Source organism: Carcharhinus amblyrhynchos, chromosome 3 (assembly GCF_965287045.1).
Source record: "Carcharhinus amblyrhynchos chromosome 3, sCarAmb.v2.hapA, whole genome shotgun sequence".
Lineage (NCBI taxonomy): Eukaryota > Metazoa > Chordata > Chondrichthyes > Carcharhiniformes > Carcharhinidae > Carcharhinus > Carcharhinus amblyrhynchos.
In genome coordinates, this window is record NC_137326.1 from 74,559,552 (window position 1) to 74,569,923 (window position 10,372).

General features: G+C 41.2%; 1 protein-coding gene across 1 annotated transcript; it reads right to left on the reverse strand.

Annotated features, from left to right (window-relative positions):
- Positions 1-2,815: 2,815 nt before the first annotated feature.
- Positions 2,816-10,073, reverse strand: aqp12 (aquaporin 12). Its single transcript, XM_080186344.1, has 3 exons — positions 8,443-10,073; positions 6,903-7,019; positions 2,816-3,540 (listed from the first exon to the last, which is right to left on the reverse strand). The coding sequence occupies exons 1-3, from the start codon at positions 9,131-9,133 to the stop codon at positions 3,359-3,361; spliced, it is 990 nt and encodes a 329-aa protein (XP_080042470.1). The 5' UTR covers positions 9,134-10,073; the 3' UTR covers positions 2,816-3,358.
- Between the last annotated feature and the right edge of the window lie 299 nt (positions 10,074-10,372).

The following is a 10,372-nucleotide window of genomic DNA, read 5'->3' on the forward strand; positions in this document are numbered from 1 at the left end:
GCTATCAGTGCTGGGTCACAGAGATATTTCTGTGCAAAAGACAGGCGTTGGAGGATTGGAGAGATGGGAAGGTTTGTAGTGTTTAAAAATAGGTTAAACAGAAATGGGTGGAATCAAGGGCATACAGGCATTAAAAAAACCAGGATATGAAGCAGGTAGCAGGCTTGATATATTGTGTGCCTGCTGGGTTATTATTTCAATTTGCTGGAGCTCAGTTCTGGTGATTAATCAAAAAAATGTTAGATTGTAATTCATCATCTAACTTGTTCAAATCATCCATAGGGCTAATTCTCAAATCACGTGTGCGTGTAACTTCGCCACCATAAAACAAATGTAGAGAGAAATTTTAGTCAACAGAAAATATACAGCATAAAGATTGTCATTTCTTTATTTACGGTGGGTTACTATTCTAGGGGGTGGGTTCAGCTGCCAAACTATTTTACACCCACTCAAAACACAAGATCTACTTCAGGATCTTGTGCTTGGTCAAACTCCCAGTGACGGAGTTATTTTTCTTTATAAAATAAACAAACCTATCTTTGCATAGCACATGGGGAAAGACTAGCAGCTTCAGCCTTTCCCTTCCAGTAGATGATATAAAATTGCACATTGCACGCCTCCTCCCACAAGGAAAGCTAATGCTGCTGGTGAGTCCTCAAACTCCTTCCTGCCTCCCTACAAGTTCCAGAACACTGTATTTACAGATAATGGATCACCAGCTGAAATCACTATCTACTGCTCAGAGATGCCCTATTCTCCCAGGAACCTGGGAAATCTCCTTCTTAAAATACGTCAGTAGCACAGATGTTGGAAGATACTTGTTTGAGAGACCTGGCTTTCTAGAAGGATAAGCATCTCCTAGCATTTAATCTTTTTCATTTTGACCATCTGAGTGGGGACTTGATTATCACGGGAAGATGGTTCATCATCTGGCACTTGCATGGTATGTCCATTGTCACTCATCATACCAGGTCTGAATGTTGTCCAGGTTTTGTTATTTTATGTGAAAGCCAAAAAGAGCTGAACACTTTGCAATTATCACAAACTTCCCCACTTTGGCTCCTACAATGAGGGAAAGCCCATTGATTTCAAATAACCTACCTGACCAGACAAGATATCAAGTGCAGGAAATGGGGCATATGAATGGAAGTCCTTTTTCTCCCCCTTCACCTCTGGCTCAAATCCCTTATATACAGAGTAAAATAATATTTGATAACCAACTGGATCTTGTCCTGCTCTGCAGTTTTCTCTGCAATGTTGGATTGCTAATTTAAATCCCCCATGGTATCAACCCCCATTAGCCAACTCTTCCGATTTGTTCACCTGATTCTACTTGTTGCTCAGGAGACCTATAACACCTGTCAAGGGTCAGTCTCAGGCCAACCCCAGATTTCAGTGCACCTAATACATTTCAACCACTCCTTCCTGCTCACGAAGTAGCTGCTGGCTACAGCTTCCATCATCTTTAGATTGCAGTATGACATCACCAGAAAGAAAGTCATACGATCCAGTTTGTTTCAGCTGTGCTTTTTAAGCAGAGAGCAGTACAGACCGCTCTGCTGATGATGCCTTCAAGCTTTCTATCCACGAATAATCTGTTATCTGCCTAGTCTTAATACATGAATCTACTAGATGTTTACCCGATTCCTTATGAGTGATTGGTGCTTTTATATAATAGAAAACATGATATTAATAAATACACATCCTTTTCTTGAAGGTCCAGTCAATCTTTACAAAATTAAATTTACTTGTATTCCCAATCCATCAGTATCAACCAGGATTCCTGAGACATGTATTTCAATATGTCTGAAACATTTGCACTTTATTCCTGATTTTTCCAATTGCAGCATTAAAACTTTTCAAGGAATTCCATTCATGAGTAATGGCGTTTACCTCATGTAAAGCACCTTGGGGTACAAATTCTTTCTGTGCTTCCAATATAGCAAAATTACAGCCTGGTAATGCCAAATTCCACAATAGCATGATAACAGTTTCACTCAGTCTTCCTGCTGGAGAGTATGCTTCACAGTGGACTCAACGCTCATTTCTGGCTGAATGTGAATTACTGCTTGGAGTTTGAGAATGGTTTTGGAGTGATTGAAATGGATTGTTATAAAGCGGAAAAGAGGCAGTTAGCTCAAAACAGGAAATGATTTATGGAAATTGTAATCATCAAAATAGGTCAACTCGGATTTTCAAATGGTACTTTCAACATTAAGCCAACAATTCAGTCCTACAATGCAATTGATAATTTAGTGCCATGGATATAACCAATCCCAAAAATAGCATTGCTCTCATTTGCATCGTTTCCAATCATTGTGAATGGATTTCTCTTGTATTGTAGTAGTTCAATCTGTGCAATTGGGTTGTCCCCATCCCTTACACAGAGTTCAATATGATTGGAGTGGCCCTATTTCTTACTCTAAATCAAGGTGATTAGGGTCTCCCTACCTTTTGCATTTAATTCAATCTGTGCAGAATCTTTTACTACATCAAAAAGTCACCTTGTATTTATGTCACTGCTGCCATAATGACATTTTAAGGGCTGGGTTCAGGATGACAGCAGAATCACAGTGAGTGTTAGAGTGGCCAGAGTACTGTGAGCCTGGTAAAGAGAAGTATCTTTGCCCTGGGCCCCGCAAGGAATCCTTAGGAAATTTACAGCACAGGAGGCAGTTTTTTTGGCCTATTGTAACTGTACTGACTACAACTGAGCTACAGAAGGAAACCAAACTTTAAAAACAGTCTTGAAAATAATGTTGACACAATCAGTTTTAAATTTTTTTTATTCTTAATCAAAGAGTGTTTTGCCATTTTGTGTGCAGTGGTTGAACCTGGTATTGTCAGTGATATGAGGCAATCAACGTCATATTCATTTGGAGAAATCAGGACACCTCTTATCAGCACCACATTATCCCATTACCAATCTTCCCAGTTATATATCCTGAACATGTGAACAGGGTTTAAGAGAATTTCCAATTTCCAGTGCTGTATGCAAGGTAAGACACCTACTCAATAGGGATGTAGTCAATGCATAAAGTGTGTACGTACAGAAATGAACTCCAATACAGGATTTTGAAGCGCCACTCAAGTACCAATTATAGAATCTTAACAGTACTAGAGAAGACCATTCAGCCCATTGTTTGTATGCCAGCTCTTTTAACAAGCTATTTAATTATCCCCTTCTTTTCCCTATTGCACAATGTTTTTCCAAGTATACATCTGATTCCCTTTAGAAACCACGCTTGGATCTTTTTCCACTTTTAAGCAGCACACTCCAGATTAGAATAAATAAAACGTATGGTTTACACAGACTCAAATCAAATCTCTCTGATCTCATCTTTTTCTGCTTAAGCAATCATCTTCGAGCCTCTCTTCCTGGAATCTCCTTTCCCTGCCTGTCGACTGCCTTGTTCTCTTCCTGATCCAGTGCAGATTTTCCTTTGGGAATTTTGTACTTTGTTCTCTGTGTATAGAGAAGGTTCTTGCAGAAAAGTAGAGGGATGTTTCCATTGAACAGAAAGATGGCCAGAATTGTTGCTGTAACAAAGGAGACAAGTATCAGTTGGAGACTTAATAGCATCATGGGTACATTTGGGAACTGTTCGCCTCAGAAATAATCACAAAAAGCCTGTCAGGCAGACCAATTGACTTGAGGTATCCATTATCCACTAGAGGTTCAGCAATCTAACCTCAATTATCAACAACTGTGGGGTAGAGGGGGTGGAGTGATAACAGAGGTATTGTAACTGGAACTAGCAATCCAGAGACCCAGGGTAATGGATCCATCATGCCAGATGGTGACATTTGAGTCCAGTAAACATCTGGAATTAAAAGTTTAATGAAACAATTGTCGATTGTTCACTAAGCCTTTCAAGGGAAGGAAATCCTTACCTGGTCTAGCCTACATGTGACTCCTGACACACAGCAGCGTGGTCTAGCATTCAAATTTGGGAAGTGCAACAAATGCTGGCCTTGCCAGTAATGCCCACATCCCACGAAAGAATAAAAAGTGGCATTTCCTTGTGAATCAATATTTCCCACCAATCTCATGCTCCAAACCTAGCCCACAAAAAACACTTGAAATTATTTTTCCACGTTTTCTGACAACACCCTCTCGTCTCCAGATGTCAACTGCCTGGTGGCACAGATCAAAGAGATCCAGGCAATTCCAACTACATAATCTAAGACCCATTGTTCATGTCTTGGTCCAGTCAGTTGCTTGGATGGATGCTCATCCTGGCACACACCTACCAGATGTGGAATATGAACACTGAATAATTTTCTCTTCCCTAATTAGAGACAGTATGACCAATTGTAACATCATTCCCTTTATTCCAACAGAGATTAGCAAATAAAGAAACATACAAGATCGGAGCAGGAGGCTGCCTTTCGGCCCTTCGAGCCTGCTCCGCCATTTATTACGATCATGGCTGATCATTCAGCTCAAAAACCTAATCCTGCTTTTCCCCCCAATATCTTTGATCCCATTTGCCCCAATTGTTATATCCAGCCACTTCTTCAATACATTCAACGTTTTGGCATCAACCTCTTCCTGTGGTAGCGAATTCCACAGGCTCAACACTCTGGGTGAAGAAATGTTTCCTCATCTCCATCCGAAATGGTCTATCCTGAATCCTCAGACTGTGACCCATGATAGTCCCCAACATGGGGAATATCCTCCCTGCATCTACCCTGTCTAGTCCTGTTAGAATTTTATAAGTCTCTATGAGATTCCCCCCCTCAGTCGTCTGAACTCCAGCGAAAATAATCCTAACCTAGCCAATCTCTCCTCATATATCAATCCTGCCATCCCCGGAATCAGCCTGATAAACCTTTACTGTGTTCCTTCAAGAGCAAGAGCATCCTTCCTCAGAAAAGGAGGCCAAAACTGCACACAATACTCTAGGTGCAGCCTCAACAAGGCCCTGTATAATTGCAGAAACACATCCCTACTCCTGTATTCGAAATGTCTTGCAATGAAGGCCAACATACCATTTGCCTTCTTTACCGTCTGTTGCACCTGCATACTTACCTTCAGTGACTAATGCACAAGGACACCCATGTCCAGCTGCACACTCCCCTCTCTGAATTTACAACCACTCGGGTAGTAACCTCACATTTATCCAAATTATACTCATTCACCCAACCTGTCCAGATCTTTCTGAAGGATCTCTACATCCGCTCACAGTTCATCCTCCCACCCAACTTGGTACCATCTGCAAACTTTGAGATGTTACATTTTGTTCCCTCATCCAAATCATTAATACATATTGTGAATAGCTGGGGTCCCAGCACCAATCTCCATGGCACCCCACTAGTTACTGCCTGCCAATTTGAAAACCACCCATTAATTCCTACTGTTTCCTCTCTGCCTCAATGCACTACCCCCAATCCCATGTGCTTTAATCTTACATGATAATCTCTTGTGCGGGATTTTGTCAAACACTTTCTGAAAGTGCAAATATACCACATCTACTGGTTCCCCCTTGTCAACTCTGCTAGTTACATCTTCAAAGAATTCCAACAGATTTGTCAATCATGATTTGTCCTTCATAAATCCATGTTTACTCTGTCTCTGATTCTGCTACTGCTTTCTAAATGTCTGCTATAAAGTCCTTAATGATGGATTTGAGAATTTTCCCCACTACTGATGTTAAGCTTACTGGTCTATAATTCCCTTTCTTTCCACCTCCCTTTTTGAATATTGGAGTGACATTAGCTGCCCTCCAGACTGCAAGAACTGTTTCAGAGTGTACAGCATTCTGGAAGATAACCACCAATGCATCCACTATTTCTAGAGCCACTTCTTTAAGTACTCTGGGATGTAGATTATCAGCCCTGGGGATTTATCCTCCTCCAATCTGATCAATTTCCCCAGCACCATTTCTCTACTAATATTAATTGCCCTCAGTTCTTCCCTCTCACTAAATCTTGCATTCTCCAACATTTCTGGCATCTGATTTGAGGCTGTATAAGGCTTTGGTCAGACCCTATTTGGAGTATTCCAAGCAGTTTTGGGCCCCCTAAGGAAAGATGTCTTGGCCTTGGAAAAAGTCCAGATGACGTTCACAAGAATGATCCCTGGAATGAAGAGCTTGTTGTATGAGGGACTTGTGAGGTCTGTACTCATTGGAGTTTAATAGGATGAAAGGAGTATCTTATTGAAACTTACAGGATACTGCGAGGCCTGGATAGAGTGGACATGGGAGGATGTTTCCACTAGCAGGAAAAACTAGAACCAGAGCGCACAACCTCAGACTAAAAGGACAGCCCTTTAAAATAGAGATGAGGGGGAATTTCTTCAGCCAGAGAGTGGTGAATCTGTAGAACTCTTTGCTGCAGAAATCTGTGGGAGCCAGGTCATTGAATGCCTTCAAGACAGAGATAGATAGGTTCTTGATTAATAAGGGATCAGCCATTATGGGGAAAAGGCAGGAGTGTGGGGATGAGAAAAATATCAGGCATGATTGAATGGCAGAACAGACTTGATGGGCTGAGTGGCCTAATTCTGCTCCTATGTCTTATGGTCTGATATGTTCCTCATCAACTATATAGTAATTCAAAAAGTGTGGGTAACATGCATATACATGCATTATACATAAGAGTACGTAGAGTGCCAATCTGAAGTATTAGCTAAGCAGCAGTAACTTTTCAGGTACAAGTGCATCAAGCTACACATCAATACATGGATAAAGTCAGAGATAGAATGTTGGTCACTGATGCACATAAGACTGAAGCAGCATCAACACACAGGACATATGAATGATGCACAAAGTCACTATCTCACAAACCAACAGTCCGGATGGATTCATTGCAATGAATACAGCGCTGACAAGCTAAATTCTAGTACTGAGCCCCTCAGTCTTCATGACCATGGAAGGGGATTTGCTGTTACTCACCAATGAATGGACTGAGCCAGTAGACTACCATGTATTCTGACAAAGTGTTTCCAGAACATTGGAATGTGGCTGAGAATGCAAGTGCTGGGTTAAACAGACCTGTGGTGTATGGGCCAGCTGCAGGGAAGATCAAAGCAATAGATTAGACACCAGACTCAGCTGTAAATTCAACTCATGCATGCAGTCCATCGTCAGACACGGTCAACACTGCAAGTCAACAAATCCAGCTCCAGAATATATTGCACACACAAAGAGCAAAGAAAATTATAGCACAGGAACAGGCTCTTCGGCCCTCTAAGCCTGCACTAACCATGCTGTCTGACTTAACTAAAACCCCCTACCATTCTGGGGACCATACACAACCAATTTCTCTGATTTATACCTCACCACAGAAACTTGAAGCACAAAATCTGAAATAAAAGTAGAAATTATGGAGAAACGGGGCAGCAGCATCTATAAAAGGAACAGATAGGTTAATGTTGGAGGTGGGATCAGAAAACATAGGAATACAAGAATTGCTACACTAAAAAAAAAGCAAGATACATCTTCCTCCATCAACCAAATTGGAAGGCAAATAATAATGATGTCGGTAACAGTAACGACTAACTCACTCAGTTAATTCACAACAGGTCCAGACATGGCATGAGGGGAACCCTAATGATGGAGAACTTTGGAATTGGCGGTCCTCTGAAACCTGTTATACTTGTCAAACATCATGTATCAAATTACTCAGCAGAAACAGATTCTATCATCTTCTGTCTAAATCATATAGGAGCAGATTTCGGGAGGTGTAGTTCACTGAGTCAGAGAATATGCTGTTGAAAGGCTAGAGTACTGAAATGTGGAAGTGAGGAAGATGGAAGAGAAAAACATCCTCAAAATTAATTTGGAAAGATGTTTTTAAGAGTTCTTGCTTTAAGGCCTTTTGACCAATCTCCCAAATCACCTAGACAAGGGTTGCCAATCTCTCCAGTCTCAAGGAATTGAAGATCAGTGTTTTGGATAGAGCTGTGCATAAACCTGGAGAAAAATCACTGGGCCATTAAAAAAGTGTTTTTGTGTCATTTTCTTTGAACATTTCCTTTACCAGATAAAAAACATTGAAAATCAGGGAAGGGGGAAAAGCTGTTTGGCTGACATTCTAGAATCAGCCAGTTGGATAATGGGTCACTTTGCTTTTCAATTGGCGTCACAAGGACGGATGGGTTGAACAACTAATAGCTGGGGTGTGGGGCCATGTCATGTGATGAAACCTCCAAGAATACATACAATCAGAATTGGCAACCCTATCATGGGACTGCTTCTATCTTGGATCTCTCTTTTTCTCTGGTGGCATCACTACTGTTGCCACTTGCAGGAATGCAGACTCCTAAAGAATGACAACACAGAGTATACATTTCAGACAATCTCACTGATGGATATGTGGACACAAACCCAATCCCTACATCTCCCCTGTGCTTCCCCTCTTTGTTCTCTAGCTTACTATGAGAAATTCAATAGTAATCGTACATAACATTGTGTCTGCGCAATGGAGACTCACCTACATACACCAGAACAGTGATGGTTAGGGCCTTGGACAGGATCCTGGATCCAAAAGCTGCTCCCTCTAACTTCATTAAAATCAGATGGAAAAGGAAAGTGCAAGCTGCTTCAACAAAGGCCGCTTGGCTGACAGATGTCTGGATGGCCGAGCTACAGTCTCTTGCCATCATATTCTGGATGAGATGGAACTCAGTCAGCTCCCAGAACCAGTATAGTTTGGTGATTGTATTGGCCAACTGCATCCCCCCGAACTGAGCCAATACCTTCAGTGCGCTGGCCACCACAGGAGAGCTGGCGCAGAGCAGTTTGTGAGTGGTGATAAGCGGGTTGGCCTCAGCTCCATCAAACGTGGCTTCATGAATCAGAAAAAGGAGAAAGAAGAGAGTCATAACCACATCCATTCCAAAGCCACCTCCCCAGGGACCGATGATTACCAACATGTTGAGCTCAAACCAGCAGGCAGCCAGCTGGAAGCCGGCGACCAGCTCCACCAGTAAATTGGAATAGATCCAAAGGGGCAGAAGTTTTTTGCAAATCCTCCTGATCACCTCACAGAAAGCCACAATGGCAAAGAAATACCCAAAGGTGATGTTGAGACCAGCCATAATTTGCCTGAAACCTGAGTGTGTGGCTCTAAGCACCTTGTCACTTTTAAAAAGAGATAATATTGTAATGTGTACATGCACCATGAAGTCAAGGACACTACAAATTAATACACGTGTACAAAGCAGAACCGAGCAAGAGCTGGTCAATTATTAAATGAATGCTTACACCTGGCCCTAAAAAGAATAAGTGCTTCCAACTGCAAGCATAAGAGGATTTTCTTTAATTTCCAAATGTAGATTGCGTTTTTTTAAAATCAAAAACTAAAAGTTTAACAAGGTTGCTACAATTTACAAATAGTATTGAAATATTCATCCAGGACCAGACAGCTTTAGGATATTAATGGGGCTATAATAGGTATAATAGAATGGACTGAGAAAGGCAGCAGGGTTGAGAATCAGGGCGTCCTATGGCATATGGAAAGGGGGAAAATATGCAACGATAGAATAAACTGAATGTTAATCGCTCTGTTAATACAGTAAAATGCCCTCACAGGAGGACAGAAAGAAATTTGACAGAGCCACATAGAAGGAGATACAAAAGAAAATTCTGCTGGAAATGTGGAAACAAAACACAAAACGGTGGAACAATTTAGCCATCTGACAGCTTCTATGAAAAGAGAAACAGAATTAAAGATTCAGGTTAAGAGTACAAGAGGCTTGGGCAGCATAGAAGTGGGAAGATTAGGGGATTTTTCAAAGTAACTTCATTGCAGTGTTAATGTAAGACTATTTGTGACAAATAAACTTTAAAAGTTGGTTTTGCACAATATTTCCATTCAGTCTGAGTGACAACAAACTTCCAGTCAGCTGCTCTTTTAATTCTCGGTCCCACTCTCACTCTGATCTGACTGTCCTCAATCTGAACTGTTCCAATGAAGCTCATCAAGCAGTTTAGTCTTCCAGATTCAAAATTGAATAACTTAAGGTCACAACTACTGTTCCCAATTTGTTTCCCCAAGCAGCTACTGTTACTGAATTCTGCTGTTGCCATCTATATCCCAGCACAAGACAGCTTTTGTTTCTTCACATGCCTTGTTACCACAACTTTTTACTTTGCACCATCATCCCTTGTCATTTAATCTCTCCTGGTTTTCTGCCTGATCATGCCTGACCCTTTCATCATCTCTTGCTTAAAACCTGTCACATTGCTAACTTTCCCATGTTCTGCGAAAAGTCATTCATCTGAAATGTTAACTCATTTCTCCTTCCACAGATGCTGCCTGATCTGTTGAGTATTTCCAGCATTTTCTGTTTTTATTTGAAATACTAGGGTAGCTGCTCGTTTGTTTTGTTTGTCTTTTTCAAATAAATGTTACATCTTTA